Raw genomic sequence first — 24,150 nt, 5'->3', positions numbered from 1 at the left:
ATATATTTCACTTACCTTGATCGGGGCAGGAACATAGATCCATCGATGAAAACCGACCCTGTGAGCAAGATGTACCAACAAGTGGACAACTCCCCAGTGCTGAAATAAACAAGAAAAACATTTAGGTTACTACTCATATAACAGATGAAAAAAAACTACACAAATCGAAAGACAAGCTTGAGTCCTCCAATGCTCAAATCAACGCTCCTTCCAATCGGTTTTGCGTTGTGTTTGTAAGTATTGTTGCGCCTACAATGTAAAAGGTTGACTGGATAATTTTAACTTCAAAAAAGTGATTATTACCGTTTCAAAGTAGTAACGGTATTGCATGGTAAGCCTATTGTTCAAAGTACACTTTAGGCTCAAATATGCTTATTGATATTGGACATACAGTCAGGGGAGGGATCCGAAGCATAGAACGTGTATTGAATGTGTGTGTATGTGTGTAATATTTACGTCGCTATCCATCACCTTTAGGTTAATCGCAGCGATGAAGATCAATGCCGATTGGATAACATACCAGGTCGAATCTCGAACCAGAATTTTCAGAGGTGTGATCGTGAATCGAACACTCAACGAACTCAGCCACAGTGGCCGCAAGTTATTAAAATGAAATTAGTATTGTTAAAATTTATAATGTATAATATATAATATAGCTTTAATAGTACTGTAGTATTACTTACTGCTGGCTGGGTGGTCGAGAACGTTAAGTTTCATTTAATTTGATTTCGTTTATTTTGCGTCGTTTTTCTGCCACTTTGGGCTACTAATCCCGACGATGGGGATGAATGGCGATAGATAAGATTACAGACAATCACAAACACACATAGACGACACAACACAACCCCAAAGAATTATCCTCATTGTGGGTCCAGGCGCCAGAGCGTCGTCAGCTTGCGAAAATTCGGCCCAGGATGAACTGGGCCTTCAGAGAGCATCCCTTACAGCCCGAGAGCTTTAAGAGGCCGAGGTTGGAACCTCGGTCATGGGTTCGAGTCCCAGCCTGGGCATGGTATACTTTGTGAGTGTATACTTTCATGGATCTCATCTGCTCATCACTGATGCTTATCGCTGCGATTAGCCAAAAATGGCAGAAAAGCGACGGTAAATACAATCACAAATAGTATTTATATTACTAAGTGTTAAGTAGCAGCAGTGTGACGCAAAGACTGCCCATTGACAATTCAATTCACATTCCATATAGGAGCAATCCACCTGAAAAAAGTGTCTTCGGGCAGACGCCATAGTTTTAGCACGATAACTTCCGGTTAGTAGGCCCACAACATGTAGCTAAGCGGAGGTGGTAGTAAGATGTAAACTGCGATCAGGGCTAAATAATCTTCCACAGATATTCCTTCTTTAATTTCCTCGAGATCTAGGGCGCTGAAATTGTCGCTTTCAAGCTACCATGAAAACTGGAAGCCGTCAAACATCAGTAGACTCTGCAGTAACCACTACGGACACAGATTAGGACAGGAAAAAAAAATCATCCCGATCCCGAATTCGGCAAATGATTTCCCATTTCGGGAAAACGAACAGTTAAAAAATGACTAATTATGGTCTTTTAAAATGGTTATTCTGGATGGTTTTCTGCACTATAAGTGTGTGATTTTTTTTAAAAAAATTAGCAGTTATTATTCCTGAAAAGCAATAAACGATTAATTTAAGGAAGAAATAGTGTAAATACTTATAATTCAAAATTCTTAGTGTGTCAGGAAATTTTTAATATTACCCAACCACTCAGGAAAAATCTTACATTTTTTTTTCGAGGGGGGCATTTGTTTTAATCTGAAACATAATTGTAGGCATCCAAAGATTTATTTGATTTAAGCGTCTGTCTTTTGCAGAAACCGGCAATTTCAATTAAATATGTATAAATATGGTACAGTGCAGCAGCGGGCAGTAAACGGATGTCAATCTGGAATAATCCCGTATAACTTCTAAGTTGCTCATCCGATGAATTTGTCAGGACACCGCTTCATCTCCTCGGCATTAAGTATTTTTATGTGATACATTTTCATTTGACACACAATAAGAGGAAAAAGCCACAAGTATACTCTCGAATTACCCATCTATATTAACATTTAGACCAAACCGGAAGTTGCTGTGCTAAAGTTCCACAGTCGATTGTGCCCATTTGCTTATGTTTACTGGTGGAAAACCCCTATATATTTTTCTTCGAACATCCGTGTCCGGACTCCCACCCTGCAAAAAACTGCCGGCACTGGTGTGAAATGAGAATCTAAAAAGAGGAACGGTTAAAACCGTACTAGGGTAACTGCCCCCGTACATGCGTCAATTTTCGACACAGCAATGCTGATTCGTCCTTTTGGTAGCGGGAAACTTTCATTCCAGAGGGACTCGATGCGGAGGCATGTGGCTTTTTGATCCAGTAATTGATGGTCGCAAACGTTCCAGCGCACCCGAACAGGCTTTCCTCTGTGAAAGCGAGACCGGTGGCTCCATCTCGTGACTTTTTCCGGAAAAAAATAATTGAAGATGGAATGTTCTGGTGCGTGGACACAGCGAGCTAACTGTATTCAGCAAAAATTTGGTGGCCATGTTTTTTTTTCTTCCCCCACCCCCCCTCCTTCTCCAGTGCACTTGCCTTCAGGACCGATGCACAGGGGAGAAGTCAATGAACGGTTCATTCTATACAAACCGAATTAATGGCTGGAGGGGAGAACAGTTCCCTCTGATTCGATTCTTCTGCCACGGTTAACGATCTGAATCGACTCTCAATGAAGCATCCACCTCTCACGTATCTCACTCATTTTGACAAAACAAATTCTCTGGTGTTCTGGAATTTCAAAGCAAATTTCTACATACTCTTTTGATGTTTTGGATTGCTTTCACTTAGAGACACCATTTTTAAAGTAAATAATACATATAATACCTTTTAGATGTGAATTTTACATAGGAAAGTATGTATTATCTTCTAATGTCTCCTAATTTATGGTCGTCCCAGTAGTCACTCAAATCACCGTTCATAGCATTTGTAGTAGGCTACAGGGTGGCGACGGGAGTGGGAGATTTTGATAATGCTGTAATGCACAGTAATAATATATATATTGTTACATAATTCAGAACATAAAAAGGTACATGTATGCTGTTTGCAAAAAAACAAAACATAACTCACGTCTTGAAAATAACGTCCTCTAAATGGCGTATCATGTCCAGGAACGGCGATTTGAACTGGCCTGCAAGATCGCCAGATCTAAATGTGTGTGATTTCTTTTTGTGGGGATATTTAAAGGATCGTGTGTTTAATACTCGTCATCATACACTGGAGGAACTAAAGGCTGCGATATGTGAATAGATTTGGCCTATCACTGCGAACGTACTGCAGAAAGTTATGAGAAACGTCCATTCCCGAATGCAGGAATGTTACTTAGGGAGAGACGCCATTTAGGTGATGTTATTTTGAAAACGTGAGTTATGTTTTGTTTTTTGCAAATGGCATACATGTACCTTTTTATGTCCTGAATTATGTAACAATATATATATTATTAACGTGCATTACGGCATTATCAAAATCTCCCACCCCCGCGCTCCACCCTGTATATTAAAATCTTCAATTTGCAATCGAATTTTCAATTAAGAACAGTCCGTATATTATATATTTTATAATATAATGTAATAATTGATATATATATATATATATATATATATATATACACACACACACAATATATAGTGTGTGTGCCTGCTGTCTGTCTGCTACTCTCCCCACCAATCTGCAGTGATTTCACACCCTGCTGCTTTCATGCATATTCCGGTGTTGTGAACTGTTTTCGCACTTATTTCTATGCTTTAAAATGTTACGGCGTTTATTTTAGTGTTGTGGGCTGTTGTCGCTATTATTCCGGTGTCTTTATGCTTCATTTTCTTAGCAATTGTTTCATTTACGAAGGTCCAGTCCTGATCAGCCTTACTCTGCATAAAGTGGACTTAAAACACCAAATCAATCAATCAATCAATCGATCGATCATTAACTGTTGTGATTGGTCAAAAAAACTAAATTCATACAAATTCGACAATTCTGGTATATTATGCAATGTTTCATTCGCTAATGAATTTTGGAATAATTGGAGGTACACACATATAATAATACCCGAAACACTGCGGTGGAGGCACATAGTGGTTCGGATCCCACTTTAAACTGTAGGTCCAGTCCCGATTAGCCTTACTGTGCATAAAGTGGACTTAAAACACCAACTCAACTCTAAATTCTTGTTGTTCCTCTTCAGAACAGAAAGAAGGAGAAGCTCCAAGAGACAACGTAAATCTACAATAACCCTGAAGGAGTCTGAGGCAGCTAATTTCCCCACCGTCGCAACATCAACTGACAGTTGGTTAGCATCTTGCTCTCGGAAAGACTTGATCTCTCCAGATGAGCTGGCGGACTAATCCAAGCAGGGTAACACATTCATCTGTCTCCCGTCAAGGATTCGGGAGTCTATTTGGATGGGGGAGGCTCGGAACGCCAGGAATTGCCAGCTGTCTGGAGGATGTTGAACTCTTTACGCTCCGTTGCGTGGAGGTCTCACTGGAGGGAAGATGGAAGCGAAGGAGGAAAATTAGACAATCTTCCTTCGACCACGAGGGTATCTTTTGTTCATCCATGCGTCCATGTTCATCTTCCGTTTTCCCTTTTGTTGCGAGCCGCTCTCATTTGCTCTACTCCTTTGCCTTGTTTTTCCTCCCTCTTTCGGCGAATTGCAGAAGTGCTGGAATTCTTCGGAACGGTACACATGTTCCTTTTAGACAGGCGCGGATCCAAGGGCGATAGGGGCGATGGCCCTTCCCAACTGCCGTTTTTGGACATATTGTTATGCTTAATAGTTTGAAGACTCAAGTGCTCTGTCTTTTATCAACAAGTTTAATATACAGTAAAACCTCGTTAATCCGGACCCCGATAAGTCGGACTTCGCTTAATCCGGACAGGCAAAAGGAAAAAAAAAGCAGAATGCAAGGTTTCAGATGTGGCTAGAAGTCAACAAGAGAACTTCCCAAAGAAAAGGCAGTCAACCACTGATGAAATTCTGTTTCCCGCAGACTTTGTATAGTGTATTAAGGCCTATGCCCTTTAAATACACCATAATAAACGTGTTTTGTTGCTATAAACGGAGCTTTAATGCACTTTCTACTGTTCTTTTAGGTTATTTAATTTAATCCAGACTATCGTTAAGGCGAGGAGGGACAATTTCCCCTAGGTCTTTCTCGCTGGGACAGATGCTCATCACTGATGCCAACTTCGCTCTTTTGGAGCCAGATCTGGCTCTTTCGTGCACTCGTTTGACTGTGAACTGTGGCACCCGCCCTCTGCCCCACTATGATGCCACCACTGGATCCGGCCCATAAATACCAACTTTTGCCATGAGTGTACATTTTGCACGTGACATGGTATTCGTATAGCTATAGGCTGCGTCACCCACCTCTTCTTTCCTCCCCATGTATTTTTATATATAGCGCTGTGGCTAAGATGAAGATGACAATTTTGTTATCCGGGAACCCTTTATTTTCGATTTTATATTAACATCATTGGATTATTGAGATGGGTGATGCAGCCAAATGTAGGCGGTGACAAGGGTCCCGGGTTCGAATCCCGGTCGGGCTTGGTTGTTTGTGAACGTCCATTCATCAATTTCATCATTTCATCACTCATCCCCATCTTCGCAAATTAGCCAAGAGGCACAAAACGCGAAGTAAAATAAACTCAATCAATCAATCAATCAATCAATCAAAATCTAGGCGGTGAAAACTAAGAATAAATTGCCATCACTTTAAAGCATCCCTCTGACAACTAAAATTACCCTAGTAGGCACTTTATGCAGCCCTCGTTAATCTAGCTCCTTGAAAGTTCTCTTTAGCTATATTAATGGTGAAATTTAGCTCATCAGGTTTGGCAACACTGCCAGGATGGCCGTAGGAGGCAAGGAGAAATGCACTAGGCTTATGGGACCATTATTTTATTCGTTCGGGAATATCAAACATCCGATGACGTAGAAAAGTACATGGACGGAAAAAGGACACGTTGAACTATGTCATAGTAGTAGGAAAAGTCGAAACTCCCATTTGATGAGCCGTAACTTGAAGTTGAAGTTGATGTCCCATAAGTCCAGATTAACGAGGTTTCACTGTACTTTTTTTCAAGTTTAAATTAAGTGCACTTTTTACTCAAGCATGTTTCGTAGCATAACCAATCAGACGCAAGCTCTAGGTTACGGGTGCAGATGTAATGGCGGCATAGTGAGATATAAACTGACAGAGAGGCTAATCGGAACTGGACCTACAGGTTAAATTTGGTTCCGAACCACTGTGTAATATGTCTCCAAAGAGGATCGAAGCCGAGACCCTTTCACAATACGTTGTTTTCTTCTTCTTTGTTTATTCACTTTACTTGTCATATCTGATTGTACAGTTTACCGTAGCAATGAAAACGACATACAATAATAACAATTTATTCCAGCCCTAAACCCCTATTTTTACAAAACTATACTCTAATCGCTAGACTACTACGTCTTGGGTCCCGGGTTCGTATTCCGGCCTGAGCAACAGTGTTCTTTGTGAGTGTCAATTCATCAAATTCATCATATCATCAGTCATCCTCATCTTCGCGATAAGCCAAACGTGGCAGAAAAGCGAAGTAAAACAAACAAAATAAATCAAATCTAATCGGTAGAACATAAGTTACCGGTTCACTGCACCATATATTGTTTGTGTAAAACAGTCCAGGTGTGGGTTAGAACTGATTCTCGTTGAGTTGAGGTACCCGACTGAAAATCGCTTCGCCCAACTGTAACTTCTGGAAAACTGGGAAAATCTGAAAACTTCTGGAAAATCTATTATGTTCCTGGCTAGATCAGGTACACGAATAAGATTCACCCCCTCCCACCTCTGTCGGGAAAGGGAAATCGCACCCCTCCCCCCAAATCCGTTCATGTTTCATGTCTAGGGCCCAGGACTTTATGTTATATTGGATCTATTATTGGGGTGAGATCTTTACATATCTGATGAAAATCAGCCGAAATAGACAAAATTGACAAAGCATATTTTGACATATTTCACCAATTTCGCGTTTTTACAACATATTTCTACAATTTTGTTGTAATAAGACATATTTCTGTATATTTTCGTAATTCTCTTGCACATAATCGGTTATTTCATATTTTGTTTTCTTCGTAGCTTTAGCGCAACGGATAGTTCATATTGTCGATGGCAGGATATGGAAATTACGGAGGAAGAAAGGTGCCGTCTTTTCTTAGTACAGAACAATATAATACCCCACTTTTTTATCCCGCCGATAATTGATAGCCATGCAAATATTATTGAGGCAAAATGTTCTCTCTCATTGTTTCACGGGAAGTAAAGAAGTTTCGTTCTCATTTCTTTGCCTTTTTCGCTCTTGACAAAAATCAGACAAAAGTCATTAGGTACGTTACAGCCCCTACTCTACTCTATCGGGCATGGGAGAAATTCGAGAGTACTGTTGTGCATATTTTTGGCTTCAGTGGGAATATTTCTGCATTTTTCTCACATATTTGTAATGACATATTTTCCCATTTATATGACATAATTATATACATATCTTACAGTTTTATAGGACATGAAGTCCCGGGCCCTAGTCATGTCATAGTGAGATATAAGGCTAGGAAGTTGATGAGAAATCATCTTCTTTTCTGGGCTTTGAAGACCTGATTGCAGTCCGTTTCACTTCAGTTAGAATCAGTTGCAATTACGAGCCTTTTTTTGGATTTTAAGTTACTTTTCAGTACAGTTTTGCTGTTTTTATTGCATTTCTTTATCATTTTTGAAGTTTCCTTTTCCTCCTTCCCAGTTGCTTCATGAATTTTAAATTCATTTGCTAGCATGAAATTAAGTGAAAACATGAAGAAAAAACTACATTAGCACTTGAATTGCTTTTTCCCCTTTACTTCAATAGTAACCACTAAACTGATTTTATCAAATTATTCCAACTAGCCTATTGTAATTTATGTAAAATCAAGCTTTCATTTGAAGGGCGGAAATTATTTTTAGGTCTTTATTTCTAAATTTTGAGGTCATTTTTAAATAATTTAAGGTCATTCTACAGGTCCTTTTTTGGTGGAGAATTTTTTAGGTCATCAACTTCCGATCTCTAGATATAAGACACAATTTAGTAGAATTAGAATCTACCGTGTTCTTCCAAGAAAGCGAGCTGCAGAGGACTTCGGATTGCTCTTAAACTAAATATATTTACCCTGCTCTCGCAGGCCGGGTCGAAAGAAGAGAAAGGCAAGGGATAACATGATAAAAGGAAAGAGTAAAAACCCCTCCCTCCCTTTCTCTCTCCCACGTGGCGCTTCTCAGAACTGCATCAGTCGCCATGGAAACGTCACACAGAGGCTCTTACGTGGAGGAGAGCGTAATCCGACAGCCTTTTGTCTTTCCTTTTTGATTCGCTGCGGCGAAAGAGCCACGAATCACAAAGGAGAAATAACAAGCAAGGCACCCCCCCCCCCCCGATAGATCTTGCTTCGGAATTGGAAAGGGGACAAAAATATCTTTCAGTCAAGACCACGCAAAAAAAAAATCTGTTTTGGTTTATAAAGGGTGGCTCAAGATATAGCTACATATTTGAAACACAACGTATTTATTCTGTTCTCATTCTGGCGTAAAAGTTGTTTGCTGCAAAAGTTTGTGCAGTGACACGCTCATTTCGACAGTCAACAGTTCGAGTCCTGTCTTAGACATGAGTGTACGTTTGAGAGTGCGCAAACACTGTCGCAATCAGCTAAAAGTGTCAGAAAAGGGAAGCGAAATTAATAAAGATATAAATTGGTAACTCTGACGTGGTGTGGCGTTTGGTAAGGGGCAATTTGTAAGAACGTCAACTTGTTTCGGCTTAAACTTTGAAAAGAAAATTCCGTAACTTTAAGGTGATGACTTCAAAAAATTTACTGATGAACCGTAGGTTCATTCTAAAATATTTTGACTGTAAGTAACAGATTTAAAAACACTGAAGTTAACTTCTATTTTGCAAATATCATACACAGTGGCGGCGATAGGGGGGGGGGGGGCAGTTGCCTCCACACTATCTATCAAGGGAAAACTGACCTTGCCCCCCTCCCCAGTTTTGGAACCCAATCGCCGCCACTGACAATACATAATGACAAACAGAACTTTCGTAAATGTTTATTGTTATGTCGAGGGCTGCAGATTGATACTAAAATGTAAAATAATTTACGTAAAAGTTGATATTCAAGCAACAATGGGTTTGCACTACTGCCGCAGGACACTGCATGCAAACAAATGAAAGACGAATAACTCTGAGGCATTGTTTTATTTGCTTATGGTATCGTTTGATTTTGCATGCAGTTTTTTCCCCGGTGATTTCACAGTAAAATTACGGTCAAGTTTTTCTAGTTAAGGAAATCTAGAAGTTCATAAGTTTTTTTTAGTTTTACGAGGAAACTCTATCAAAAATACATCCAGAATTTGAAGTTTTAGGGAAAATAAGCTTAAAATAAACTTGACGATTATGGTTTGATTTCCAACTTTCAGTACGTATTTTAAATATTTCCGCATATTGTTAACAAGTAAAGAATACCCTCTACTGATATGGCTATAAATCTTACTCTGGGAGCACGGTGCATTCCCAATGCTTGCCTCCATTTATCGCATCAACTTAGTGACGGGCTTTCTCCAGAAGAGCTCGTCCTGTGACCTTTGAATGTCGCCTTAAATGCCATTTAAACCTGACGCCGTGTTAAAGCTGTTACGTCAATGTGAGAGGGACTTATTTGCTCCATTAGATCTCCCCAATTGAACGGTCGCCTCGGCTGTCATTGGCCAATTAGGAGGATGGCGTCTGGATTTGTAATGACGGGTCGGGTTTCTCTGGATTCATAACTGCCTGTGACGTAATTGCTTTTTGAGGCTTTATGAGGTTAAAGTACACAGAAATGAAGATAATGGTGGTGGTGGTGGTGAGGGCAAAACTCGACGTCACTCCATATAATTCTGCACTTTTATCTACTTTCGTGTGTGGAGTATGCTTGCCTTCTCTACGACCTTGTGAGTTGTGACATCTTTGTCACGGGATTCTAGGTTCGATCTCCGCCGGAGGTGACGTGGTGGTTCGGATCCTACTTTAAACTGTAGACCAGGCCCGTAGCTAGACTTGATCTCCAGGGGGGGGGGGGGGGGCTCACGGGTTATCACGGGGGTTTTGTAAACCAAGTCCATTTTTTAAAAAAATATTAAATGAAGGTAAATTATGTGTGTGTGGGGGGGGGGGGCTCATTCATTTATAAATATCATATACTACACAAATACTACATTTTTCTACATCTTTTAAAACATCTCTTGAAGTGTTAATTGACTGATACTGAAATTATCCCTTACACACCCCATACTATTTTACATGATACAGATATGTATATCACACACAAAAAACGCACAATATTTAATCACAGTGCCCACAGTATATTCCACCCCCGGCCGAAGCAATTAAACTTTCCTTCCCAAAACTTGGGAGCTGTTGTTGACCTTTGGCACAGATGCGGAGGGAACTTGCATGATGACATCAAAGTCACACATTTCTGTCTAAACGGGAGGTTGCAACAGGGACAGTGAAGGTACAGATAAAGAAACTCCCCTATGAAAGAACTTTCTGAAGTCTAGAGAATATTCTAAATACTTGCAGCTACTTCTGCTCATAAACAAGATACTGTTCATATTCTGTGGATTTATCCTTAAAGTTGTGAGTTGTCTACATTTTCACTCTTCACTGTAAACAAATTATGCAAAATAGTTTACCTAATGTAAAGGGGGGCTGATGGCAGTGCCAGGGGGGCCGAGCCCCCCCCCCCTGCCCCTGCCTGGCTACGGGCCTGCTGTAGACCAAATCACGATTAGACCATTTGTCCATAAAGTTGGCGTAAAAGGGCTTCGACTTAGCAAATGGTTAGAGTTCTCACCTTTTGTGCGAGAGGTTCTGAGTTCGATACCCGGACTTTAGGTCCAGTTCCGATTAGCCGTGGATTGCCGTGAAGACAGCAAATCAGGGTGGCATTTGAAAGGGGGATGAGGCGGGGGTATTCCTTCTGTTGTTACTAATTATTGGCACTTAGGGGCTGGAATATTATCACCCCCAGATGCAAACTTTACAAATACCACACTGATTATAATAAGAAAAAAATAATAACGAGACAAATTGGGAGGTCTACAGTTTAAAATGGACTCCGAAAGTACTAAAACCTTTCCTCCCCTTCTCTCCTCCACCAAGAATCAAAAGCGGGAACTCTTGACATGGGCGGAGTTGTAACTTTTGCTTTGGGGGGGGGGGTAGACTCTGGGAGAAGCATGTGATGTACCTGAGGGTTATAATATCCCTTGTTTTTAAGGGGTCCGGAGGCCTTCCCCCGGAAATTAAAAAAACAACAACTTAAAAACACTGAGTTTTAGGCCTTTTAGATTTGAAAATGTTAAATTTCCTCGATTAAGTAGCCTAAACAAATATTAATTAGTATATTGGTTGTCAGTTTTAAAAGAAGCAAAACCGTACGATTATTGCATTTTGCAATTCATTAATTTTGTATTGATACAATACTCGTATTACTTTAAAAAAGTTACGGCACAACAGTAAGCTTCAGAAATTTTAGAAAAATTAAATTGAAAAGTTCTTTTGATGCCTAAGCAGTAACTGTTGACTCAACACAAAGTCATTTTATGTTTTTCTTTCTTCAAACTATACACATCAATCAAATCGTCTAAGACCCGCTATTGCGGCGCAATTACCGCACATGCCATCATGCCAAACGTCAAGATTTGCGGTACGGCTTCGTAACAAAAATGTAGTAACTGAACTTAATCATGTGTTATATTTTTTTAATCCTTTTTAAGTTGGGGGGCCAGGCCCATCCTGGCCCCTCCAGAACTCCGCCTATGACTCTTGATTACAAGTCAAGACGATAAATCACAAAAGGTGAAACATTTGGAACGGCACTGTTGTGAAAGCGCTGATGTACTGGCGAAAGAACGAACTCTTTCGCGCGCAAGATTTGGCAACGTGGCAAATGAAAAAAAAAACAACCTTTAAGCGCCGAGAATTGGGAGAGAGGGGAAGGTAGAGTATTGCAGGAGGGAGAATTCCATTAAACTCGTACTGCATTTAAATTGATGAACAAGTATAGGTCGTCTCGTGAACGTGACAATGTGCTTCAATCGAGGGGAAAGAGCACATCGACCACACCGCACAACTGAACGCCAATGCCACCTAGCGGAATTTTCCACGTACTACGTGCTCCCATCCTCGCATACATTCTCAGATTACAACAATGCGTCAACCATGAACGACGAGAGGAAAGGGGTCGTCGACGCCCCCCTGGAAATTGTAACAGTTCCTTTAATGATACAAAAAATCAGAAGGGATGTTATTTTGCAAGTTAATGACAGAAATGGAGTTATGTTAGTTCGTAATCAAACAGAATAACCAAACGAACAAAATATGCGTTAGATCGAGAGAAAAAATAGCGCAAAATACAGAACCACGTTATGTTTCCACATTCGATCATTTAAGCTAAGGACAGTTTTCAAAATTCCGGAAATGAGATTGACTAAAAATTCCCCCTAATTTCTAAGCTTTTCCTTGAACGAGCTGTGCAAAGTTAATAACAAAATAAAAAAGTTATGCATTTCAGTGCACTAACTGTACCACATGTACAAAAAAAGAAATAGTTGTACTGGTTATTCCCTCATCTGGAGGAACGAGTAGAAAACTATCCCCAAGGAAATAATAATAAATATCATGTAGTAATAGTAGTTGTAGCCGACCTCCCTGGAAGAGTGGTTAGCATAGCGCGCCACGGCGCCCGGGGTTCCGGGTTCGAATCAAGGTCTGGCATGGGTGTTCTTTGTGAGTGCCTCTTCATCAATTTCATCCTCATCTTCGCGATTAGCCAAAAGTGGCAGAAAAGCGACGCTAAATGACAAAAACATACAAATGCGAGAGGGGTGTAAGGTTTGACTTTCTCAGAAGGCACTCAAATGTCAACCTTTCTTCCATGTAGTATTGTTGAAGACTGACGAGGCTCTGTCATCTAGTCCACCCATAGCTAGAATAATCCTCCGTGAAGCTTGTGTTGTATTGTTCACATGCGTTTGTGATTTTCCAATTTCATCTTATCACTATTCAACTCCATCGTCGTGATTAGCCAATGATGGAAGAAAAGCGACGTTAAATAAACTAAATCAACAACAACGATTTGAGGTGCAGAAGTTACTAAGAAGCTAAACATTTATAAAAAGACATGGCGACAGAGTGCGAATTCACAGGGGGTTGACGAGGTTTCTTCACCCCCCACCCAAAAAAACTTGGAAAGGTAAAATGTCATTCCTATCACGGATGACTTTACACCCCCCTATACCAATATGATAGTCATATTTAATACTGATACATAAATATTCCCAGTAGACTTTTTAATGTAAATTTGTTCAGGATACGAGTGTCGTTTTGCGCTTCCAAATATCATCAATGTAATGGATGACATAATACGACTTTATCAAAAAATTGCGATATATAATTTGTTTAATTTGCTGAAAAGTTACATGTAAAAATAATGGTAAAATCTACATCATTCCGAAGCTTTTCGTTTCATCATTTACACATTTCACAAAGAGATGGCACTGATAATCTGTCTTGGCAATTAGTTCTCAATAAGGGAAACCTTATATTTTCCCCAAGAAAACAGCAATCTTGACATATCCTGTAAAATATGCACTTCATATGCAAAGTTAAACAAAATATTCATTTGTAGCCGAAATTGCAGAAATATGCAACATGTAAGACATTTCGTTAGATTATAGTATTTTTGTCCAAATGCATAGGAGAACAATTATTTTCGAAATATCACTTCTCTATAAAATCGTGTTGTACGCAGTCTAAGCATACCGTAACGTAACAAAATTCTACAGCGCTGCTTTCCGAGTCTCTAGACTCATTAAATCGTACGAAGTTGTTTCAATAATCCAAACCAAACTCTCGCATCAGCCCACCCAGAAAATCCCCGTATCCCAGAACGAAAAATCTTGTTTCCAAAAGGGATTAATGACGTATTTTGGACCAGCAAGGTCTAAACCCCACTTGACTTCAAAAGCACATTTCCACATTCAGCGAAAAGAGAACATGGGGCTGCGAGTGAGCGTAACGGCGTGGGAGTATGGAGGGAAAAGTCCTGGCTGTACTTGTCCCATCCTACCTTGGTGAAAAATACCTTAAACGTCCCCCACATCCTATCCTATATTCCAAGATAGAGAGAAGTACTTGAAAATACCTACTAACTAATTTGAGGTACAAATTTATTTCAGATTTAGCTACGTTCGAATATTTATTTATAAAAAATATATATATAAAAAAAATAATTAAAAAAAAACTTCCTTTGCATTCTAGGGTACGTATTTCTAGCGACAGTTGCAAGAGCAGCTCCTTGTGTCGATTAAGCTAGATAATACAACCAAGAAATGTGTTTATAGATCTACCTAGATGAGGAACCCCCCCCCCATAATCTAAAATTTTCTTCTCCTTTATCCGAGTGCCCTTGTGTTGCCATATTTACAACATACAACTCCTATCTCTTGCTTCGTTGCTTAAAAATTCAACACCGTTAAATGCTTTCGCTATGTACAGTTTTCCACTTGGCGCTGAATAAAGGTGACAACGATGTGTTGATGGAACTGGTGGAACTGTAGACTCCATGCTTTTCTTATGAAGAATGGAACCGTTTGCTAATCAGAACATTGTCTTAGCATTATTCGGTCCGACATATTATTCTACAAGCCTTCTTCTTTCCACCCATGAACTTTGTGAAGTTGAAAATTAATTCTTCCCAGTGGCGGCTCGTGGTGATCCAAAGTGGAGGGGCGATAGCTCACAAATTTGCTCTATTGATTTACTTTATTTTACTTCGCCTTTTGTGCCACATTTGGCTAATTTGCGAATGAGGATGAGTGATATGATGAAATTGATGAATGGAGACTCACAAAATCCATGCCCAGGCCGGGATTCGAACACGGGATCCCTGGCGTCGTAGCGCGATGTGCCAACCACTCCGCCACGGGGGCCGGCACAAATTTGCTCTACTAGTAATGCGAGTTTAAATGATGAATTTCGTATAACAGCCAACGTGATAAGAAATTGATACGTTCGTGTTTACCGAATATCATGTTTTACACGTTTTGAATTAATAATTATTTAACAGTAATGCGAAGAAGATGGAAGAAGAAATAGAATTCTAAGAGATTTAGTCGTTTAACAGAAGAAGGGATATTAATTTTTACACAACTTGATAAGCACAATGACGAATATTTACGTGAATTGATGGTGAAAATTTCTAGAAAAAAGTTACACAGAAAATGTCTCCTATCCAACATGACTAATTGATATGTGAAATAGGGCACCAAAATAAATATCTCACTGGAAAGGTGATATCTGCTTTACCAGAAGCTCTAAAGTAAAAACTTCAAACTTACCAGAAATCTTCAGACATGCTTGTAACTGAAATTCATCCTTCTGTCCTTCAACGCGAAATTTGCAAGTGAACTCACGACCTCCCTTGTTCTAGATTCAAATTCGGACTAGATTTTTTGTTTATTTTTTCATCCAGACTTCTGACTTCTGGTAGAAAAACTTCGCACCAACAATTTCTCCACACTGTTCATCGCGACAAATGCACAACTACCGAAAAAGCTTCACTTCACTTTTCCATGGAAAACGAAGAATCGTTTTATTGCTTCGGGGTTGCCAGACAATTTTGCCAAATTTTAAGAAATTTGTAGTTTACAGGTTCCTGTAGCGACTCTTGGTGAGTTTAAATGACGAGTTTTTAATTTATTTAACATCCGCCTTGAAAAGAAATTGGAGAACTTTGTCACATTATCAGGAATTTTTTCAAAGGTGCTAATCAAAACATGTATTTAAATCTACATGATGTACTCCACATCATTGTAATCCAAATGTACTTTTCACTAAATTCAGAAAAAATACAACGCATATAGCTACACGATAATTTTGCGTGTAACAAGAATCTATAGCCGACTTCCGCGGCTAGCATACCGGATTACAAAGCCAGGGCTCCTGGGTTCGAATCCCGGCATGGGTATGTGTGTTCTTTGTGAGTGCCCCTCCATCAATTTCATTATACCATCATCACTCATCCTCATCGTCGTGATTACCGAAAAGTAGCAAAAAGCGACGATAAATAACAAAAATCATGCAAGAGTCTCTACTTTTTCAGTTAGCGACATTTTCTTTCCTCGTTGGAAATTGCGTTATTTATTGCTCTACTCTTGTCATAAATGAATAAGATTATGGAATACAGAATATTTTTTTTCAACGGTTGGTAATTTTCTTTCTTACGTTAACTTCATTGCTTCTGGCAACTCTTCTTTGTTTATCGTTCTCCCAGGAGAGAGCCAGTTTTGCCTAGGGGGTGGGTTTCGGACGACAAACCCTCCGTCCTCCCAGCCAGAGATCCCGCGCGTGTTATTCCCTCAGTTTCCTCGCCTTTTAACCCTCGCGACCGCGACTGAGAATGCTCTACGTCTCGTAAAGTGGGAGGACGGCGCCCCGCCAGATTTCTCTCGAAGTTCCGTATTCCCCCGCACGGTGGCGTGCAAACTTTTCAATTGTCGCGGAAGAATGAATACAGAACCGACTAACCAACGATCTATAAGCAATGGAATATTTGCAATTCAGACAATGTAAAAGCTAACATATAAATGTTAATGTAATGTTTGTTCACTTGCGGTTGCACACGGCAGTGCGGCGTCCGTATCGTCCTTATGACCGGCCGCCCCTGATTCTTCCACAAGAACCCATGTAAAATTTTACCTTCCTACAGACTACACAGGCAGAGTAAATCTCCATTTCGTTCGATCCAGTTATTTGCGTTTATCTAACAAAATAAACATCATCTGAGCTGTAAAACTATTTTCTTGTACCCGCTAATAGGCATAGAGGAAACAGAAAATGTTTTAATTAAGCATGGATACACAAGCGCGCGCGAAGCATTCATTTTTATTACACTTCGTTACGAGCATTCAGCTCGTTCATTACGGTTCAGTCCGCTTCACAGACATGTAGTTATGAATTTCGCCGTTGGATGGCACCACCATGCAGCTCAAGACCAATGGAGCCAAAGTCGGCCGCAAGATGTCAGGCATATCTTTCGACCGGTTGCCGGCGACGAAAATGAGTGCAAACAATTTACGGATTAGAGCAAAATTGCCTTCTGCTCAGTTTTATTTCAGTCGTTTTTGAATCAAGGTTCGATTTCGAAGTATATGAAGATCATAAAGGCCGACAAATTGTACGATAGGAAAGCAAGTTGGCACACTGTTACATAAACCTTCTCCAAATTTGGTAATAAATAAAAATAAAAATGTTGGCCCGTAGCCAGGATTTTATTTCGGGGAGGGGGGGGGGGGGTGCTCATACCTTATCAGCATAGTTGTCGCCGGAAATATTTGTAGAGAGGGCAGGCCACAGATAAAACTTGATTAGTAGAAATAATAATGACAATAATAATTAATTATTACCACGGTTATAATTGTCATTTTTCAATAATAACTATTATAAGTTATATAAAATAAACCAATTTATTGTTATTGTTATTATTATTATTGTATAAATGGTGTGACTTTCCTACTCGATCCACCGTATAAGTAACACAAGTGTTGTCCATTATTTTTCTTACATTTTGTACAGTTACTATACTGAAATTCATAACTTTTACACATTCCGTTAAAAAAGGCTTTAAAAGGTGGGACAGGTAATGTCCTATTTCTTTCCACTTAGCAACTCGTGATGTATCTATGTGCAAACACCTTGCGCGCTCTTCTGTTTGTTTTTCCATTTATCTTCCCACAACAAATCGCTGCCCACACTAATAACTCAGACAAGCCAAATGAAGAGGGTAAATTTCGCTTGATGTACAACTTCACTGGCGTAAATGCGACATAGCACTCTGGGATGTATTAAGACTTTCGTAGGGATCGCATCGAGACGAGAGTTTCTCGGTCTCGATGGGCAAGTCTCGGTTTCGAAACAAAGATCATAAAAACACACAACGCGTAAGTACACAAACTTTCACAGCGATGATCATTTAGGTAAACATCTTGTTTGACGCCTCCTTTCAACGCTACGAACCATAAAAACGGGATTTTATGCATCCATCCATGTAGCACAGGCTAACAATTGCCAGATATCCACTTAGTGTATATGTCTAGAAATCGTATGCACTATTAGATGCTACCGTAAAATTTACAACATTGTACCGTTAAATGTTAATAGCCTGTCAATTTTTTTTAAAAAAGATGCTCTTTATAGGGCTATGTGTGCATAATTAAAATTACATTGATTAAGTTAACTAAGCAATGGCCGTTAACACTTTAAAAAACTGTTACGTTCATTTTGCTAGTTGGATGATAGCGGAAATTCACGGTATTAGGCCGTCATTTCTCCAGTCAACTTTTACAGTGTAGTAAAGTACAATTATATAGGTACAGGGCGGTAGTGGAGAGTATACGGCGGTATACGCCCTAAACCCTCTGAATAACAGCATGCCTTCTATGTATAATTTCGTTTTGTTTACATTTATTTATCTAATTTTATCATTACTCCAGTGAACTTATTGCAGACAAATGCCTCTGGTTTAACGTGATCTGAGAAATAATCCTAATTACATATCACGCTGTCTTACGCTTTCAAAGGGTCGTTCACGTTGACGGAGTGCATATTGAACCCCTTCTGTACAGATAGACACACACACACACACACACACACACACACACACACACACACACACACACACACACACACACACACACACACACACACACACACACACACACACAAAATAAAAAAACAGCATGACCGATTTCTCGTTTACACCTGGTGGTGAAAATTTGAACTATTTTTTTCATCAGCATTCGCTTCCCCATGCTCTCCATAACCTCTATACCAAGTTTGAACGTAATCCGTTGCTTTGAACAGGCTCCAGAAGGCTCTTAGTACGGAAATTTTAATTCTAAACGCCACTTTCACCTGGTGGTGAAAATTTGAACAATTTTTTCCATCAGTATTCGCTTCCCCATGGTTTTCATAGACTCTATACCAAGTTTAAACGTAATCCGTTGCTTCGAACGGGCTCCAGAGGGCTCTTAGTAGGGAAATTTTAATTCTAAACGCCACATTTCCACCTGGTGGTGAAAATTTGAACTATTTTTCCATCAGCATCAGCTCTATACTAAGTTTCACCGCAATCCGTTGCTTCGAACGGACAACAGAGGGCTCTCTCTGAATAGGAAAGTTTTAATTGTGTCCACCTGATATAAAACACATCTCTAAGCTTGTGAAAAAACATGAGAAAGGTTCATTGACAGACTACATACAGTATCACAGTGCACACAACAATATTCTTAGACACTTCAAAACGTCAAGTACCTGTGATCACTTTGTCGATCACTTCTTGCACATTCAGAAGGAGGGAGGGAGAGGTCGGGCAAACAAGAGTGACTGTCAACAAGACGCGGACGAGCATTCTGTAAAGTTCAGTGCCTCGGCGAAATACACACCCAAAAGCACTTTCTGCGTACGTGCACGAGAGTGCAGAAGGGGGCATTGCGTTACAACACACAAGACAAAACACTCGCGAATCAGCTTCGAGGCGTGTGTATGTGTGTGAGAGAGAAACAGGACCTCTCAACCTTTACGGCGGGGACGAAGATTCATGCATAATTCATTCGGATTACAACAGAATAGAATTCGTAAGATCAAAGGTGGTTCATACTTACTAGTACAGAACGTCGTTCGCTTCGTGGCGCTCGTATCGGGCTGTTTTGCAGATCGAACGCAGCGCCACGTCTTTGAACGGAGAGAGCGCCTCCATTCCATGCAAATTGGAATAGATGATCTGCAAGTCCTGAAAGAGAAGACAAAATAGGTTATATTAGAAAGAGAAAAGTAAATATGTTTCAAAATTCCTAGTTACAAAGGTGCAGAGGTAAATCTATGTTATGCCAAGACAGATACAGCAATGAAAAATATAAACTCAAACACAACACGAATGTTTTAAGCAGGGGTGCCACCCACAGGGGGGTTTTATGGCGCAAGTTGCGCCATCGAGATTTTTTGGGAGGATTTTTTTCCCTTCAAATAATATAAAATTCAACATTTATATCTTTTCCAAAATATATGTAAAAATTTTACACCTTAAATGCATCATATTTAATCCATTAGATGAAGAAATGAAAGTGTTTAGGGCATTATCGAAGGGGGGGGGGGGTTATCGAACTCGTACATATTAGGCCTTAATTGACACGTGGGTTCTGAGGGGGATTCTGAATTTAACTTTGGGGGGGGGGGCAGTATCCAACTCTAGGTCTTAGATTATGGCGGGTATTTTAGTTAGAGGGGCATTGAGCATTAAGGTATCCAATTCTTGTGTATTACTATTGTCTTAGACTGTTCCGGAAATTCTGGTGTGGAGACTGAGAATTAATTTTTTGGAGGAGGCAATATTTACTCTTCAATATCAACAGTAAGTCTAAAATTGGCATGGAAATTTAAAGGGGAGATAGAAAGCTCTTGATAAAGTGTTAAATCTTAGATTGACAAGGTATTTCTGCAGTGGAGAGAGAGTTCGAACATTACATTTTGGAGACTGAATTTAGCGATAAGGCATCCACACGTTTTCGACCCCGAATGTGCCAAAGGAAAAGCTGGAAAAGGAAAAGACTAAATATCTCGGGATCTTAAGAAAGTATTGACACCCCATTAAATTTATATTCTTCAAAGCCTGCAAAGAAATGGATGTAAAAATTTTCTTGCTCCCTTCGCTCACAATAATTTGTTGCTACGATGTGTGTTTGGCGTTTTAATGAGATGGATATGAAGTTTTTATACTAAAGCTGCATTACAAGACAAGCGATATTCTCGATTGATTTGATGCTTTAAGTCCACTTTATGCACTCTAAGGCTAATCGGGACTGAACCTACAGTTTAAAGTGTGATCCACGCGATATTCTCGATTATTATGAACAATTTTAGGGGTGGTCTTGAGTGATGGCACCCCTGTTTAGGGAGGAGGGGCAGATCAATTATAATGTTCAGTAAAGCTAAGAAAAAAGTTACTTTCGGTAGACACGCTGTCGTAATTAAATATTTTGTGGGAATTACGAAATGGTTTAAGGGCGCGAATGATATGATTTGGGGGTACGCATGACATGATTTGGGGGGGGGGGCATGCGCCATTGGCCTTGGAGGGGATGGGCACCCCTGGTTTTAAGACTCCCTTTCCCACTGATTTTCACATATGCACTTACGGTATTCTTATGCAAGTAAAAAGTTACGCATATCGGGTTCATTATTTCTGTTACAAGCAGTCGCCGAAAAGAATACTGAGAAACATACCTGGAAATTAATGCTATTCTCCATCCACTGCAAGAACGAAGTTAATGTAAACAAAACACGTGACTTGTGAGAAAAAGTTCCCTTTCTATGTGTTAGTTCTGGCGTTACTTCGCTCATGGATATATTTTGGTCGTATGTGTACATCTCAAAATATAATGTCCCATAATTTCAATACAGCAGATACGTTGAGTTGTGTGCTTTTATCGTATGCACTATATTCTTACGCACAAGATTCCTGCACAGTTGCCATTCGGACAACCAATATGATCTCTCAGAAGCCACGTGTTTTTGTTTACATTTGCTTTGTTCTTACACCGGACAGAAAATGGACAGTACACACACTACATAAATGGGATGCATGTGCGAAAATAAGTCGTCTCGGGAACATAGTTCTTTAGATGATCTGAATAAGTGATATCTGTATGCGTAACATCCTTATGTTAATATAGGTTTTCGCATTTCAAGGTTTGTCTACACATATTAACCAAAGGCAGAAGGAAGAATGGGCCTCCCTGATGGCGCAGTGGTAGCGTCGTCGCCTTATAATCAAGGGGTTTCGGGTTCGATACCCGCTGGAGGCACATAGTGGTTCGGATCCCACTTTAAAATGTAGGTCCAGTCCCAATTAGCCTTACTGTGCATAAAGTGGACTTAAAACACCAATTCAACAACAGAAGGAGTCCATGTGTTTATTAATTTACTTACATCTTAAAATGCCTCAACCATGTTCGACAAAAGGCACCACCAAACCAGTCCTCAAGGGTAATTAACTGCTCTAATATTTTCCTTTTTTTGTGGCAGTTACTGTCAGGTTGGTATTTGAAGGGGGATGAGGGAGAATTCCTATTCTGGCTTCTGCACTCACTCTCTAATTCCTAATTTTTGTATTTGTATTTTTGTTATTTAACATAGTTTTTCTTCTCGCGGTGGTCTAGTCGGTTGTGCGTCTGACTGCTACGCGGGATCTCCGGATTCGAATCCCGGGGTGGGCGATGTAAGGTCGGAATTTTTCCGGTCTTGTCCCGCATAAAGCGGCTCGGAGACTCACCCAGCCTCAACCTGGTGGTAAACGCGACCGGAGCGTGGTGCTGATCACATCACCTCCAAAATGGCCGAGATCGAGAATCTGCTAAATGTGCCTTCACGACACGGTGCTATATGCACGGGAACTTTACTTTTTTCTTCTCTTTTTCGCTTTTTGACTAGTCGTGACGACGTGGATGAGTGATCATTAGATGAAATTGATGAAGGGACACTCACAAAGACACGAATGCCCAAGCCGGGACTCAAATCCGGTAACTTCGGTGGCGAGATCGAAAGTCTATCACTTAACGCGCACGGTTACCGAGCAGACAAAATAATTATTTCTGAATCATGGGCACATAGATAATACGGCAAGCGTGCTTCAAGTAAATAACTCCGGGCAACTGGAAGGCAAACCTCCAAAGCAGGTTCGTCGACAAGTAGCCGAGCAGAGGCCACACAGAAGGCGTGTTCCGGCAGATGCGAGGAGCAGTGAAAGCCAAATGGAAGGTGGCGAAAGTGGTCGGACCTGATTCGGAAATGGTGCAGAGGGAAAGGATAGCGGGCAGCGAGAGGAGACAAGAGGAAGAAGAGGACGGTGCCACAGAGGGCAGGAGTTCATGAAATTTGACGAGATGACAGATGTCAGTGGACAGTAGCTCTTTACCTAGATATTTTCGTGCCCCAGGCAGATTGTGAATTGGCGCCCCTCCAGTGCACTACAAAACACTGAAACTTAATGTGTGTCCTTCGATATTTTCTTCTTGTTGAGATTTCGTTCTTTGCTATTTCAAAGTATGGAGTAAAGAATACGACTAGAGTTTAGACACAAGCAAAAGTGTATAATTCACGAACAATATAACACAATTTGTATAAAGAACTTACATTACGGTATAGACGCTAGACGTCTCGTCACGCAGGACGGTATAGATTTTGCGGCATACATATTGGAAACCAGATAACGGAAAACTGACGTTAAACAACATAAAATAATAAGGCCTGGATCACACTGATGATGCAGATCAGGGGCGCGTCAAGTGTCTGAGCGCTCAGCGAGCAACGTGATCGCTGAGCGAACTTGAACCTTGCTCGCCACAGAATATAGCGTTTTTGTATTTCGATCTCGTGAGGCGAAGGGAAGAAGAAGAAAACTGTTGAGGATGGCGGGGTAGCGTGGCGAGCCGCGAGTGGCGACCAACGAGGAAATATTTATGATGAACTGAACGGCTTGCGATATAGCGTAATTAGAGAGGAAATTCAAGTAACAGAAGGTGATAATATTCCAGTTTTTATAATTGCATTAAAATGAAAGTGTTGTTTATTCCAAATAATAAATATTAAATATACACCGTAGTTTTGGAAAGTTGTGCAAGGGTGTGAAAATTAAAATTTCGACAGTTTTGTTCACATTCAACTACTCTATTTACATAATTAACTGCTTTTCAAACACCGAAATCTTGTTTAGTCGACGCAGTCACATTCATCACAGCACTGATATTTTGACCAATGAGCAAACTGCGTCAAGTAAATGATCTGTCTGCTCAACGAGCGAAAATCTTGCTCAGCGAGCGTCGGTCTTGACGGGCCCCAGGTCTGGCGTAGATGAGCGTAGATGATCAGTCGGTATACGACACTTCTCATACCGTGATTTCTGATATTTACATCCTACAACT

At 40.2% G+C, this 24,150-nt stretch overlaps 1 protein-coding gene across 4 annotated transcripts in view; it reads right to left on the bottom strand.

Moving 5' to 3' along the window:
• The window catches only part of PDZ-GEF (PDZ domain-containing guanine nucleotide exchange factor), a 483,761-nt gene that overhangs the window by 300,736 nt on the left and 158,875 nt on the right, over positions 1-24,150 (bottom strand). For all 4 annotated transcript variants that reach the window (XM_083131069.1, XM_083131068.1, XM_083131077.1 and 1 more), the window contains exons 3-4: positions 19,837-19,964; positions 16-99 (exon numbers count right to left, since the gene is read on the bottom strand). In XM_083131069.1, the coding sequence (XP_082987195.1) occupies positions 16-99; positions 19,837-19,964 (212 nt within the window). The remainder of the gene's footprint in view (positions 1-15; positions 100-19,836; positions 19,965-24,150) is intronic.

The sequence above is a fragment of the Lepisma saccharinum genome, chromosome 11 (genome assembly GCF_977018435.1).
Source record: "Lepisma saccharinum chromosome 11, izLepSacc3.1, whole genome shotgun sequence".
In the NCBI taxonomy this organism is placed as follows: Eukaryota; Metazoa; Arthropoda; class Insecta; order Zygentoma; family Lepismatidae; genus Lepisma; species Lepisma saccharinum.
This window is presented reverse-complemented; position numbering and strand designations above follow the sequence as displayed.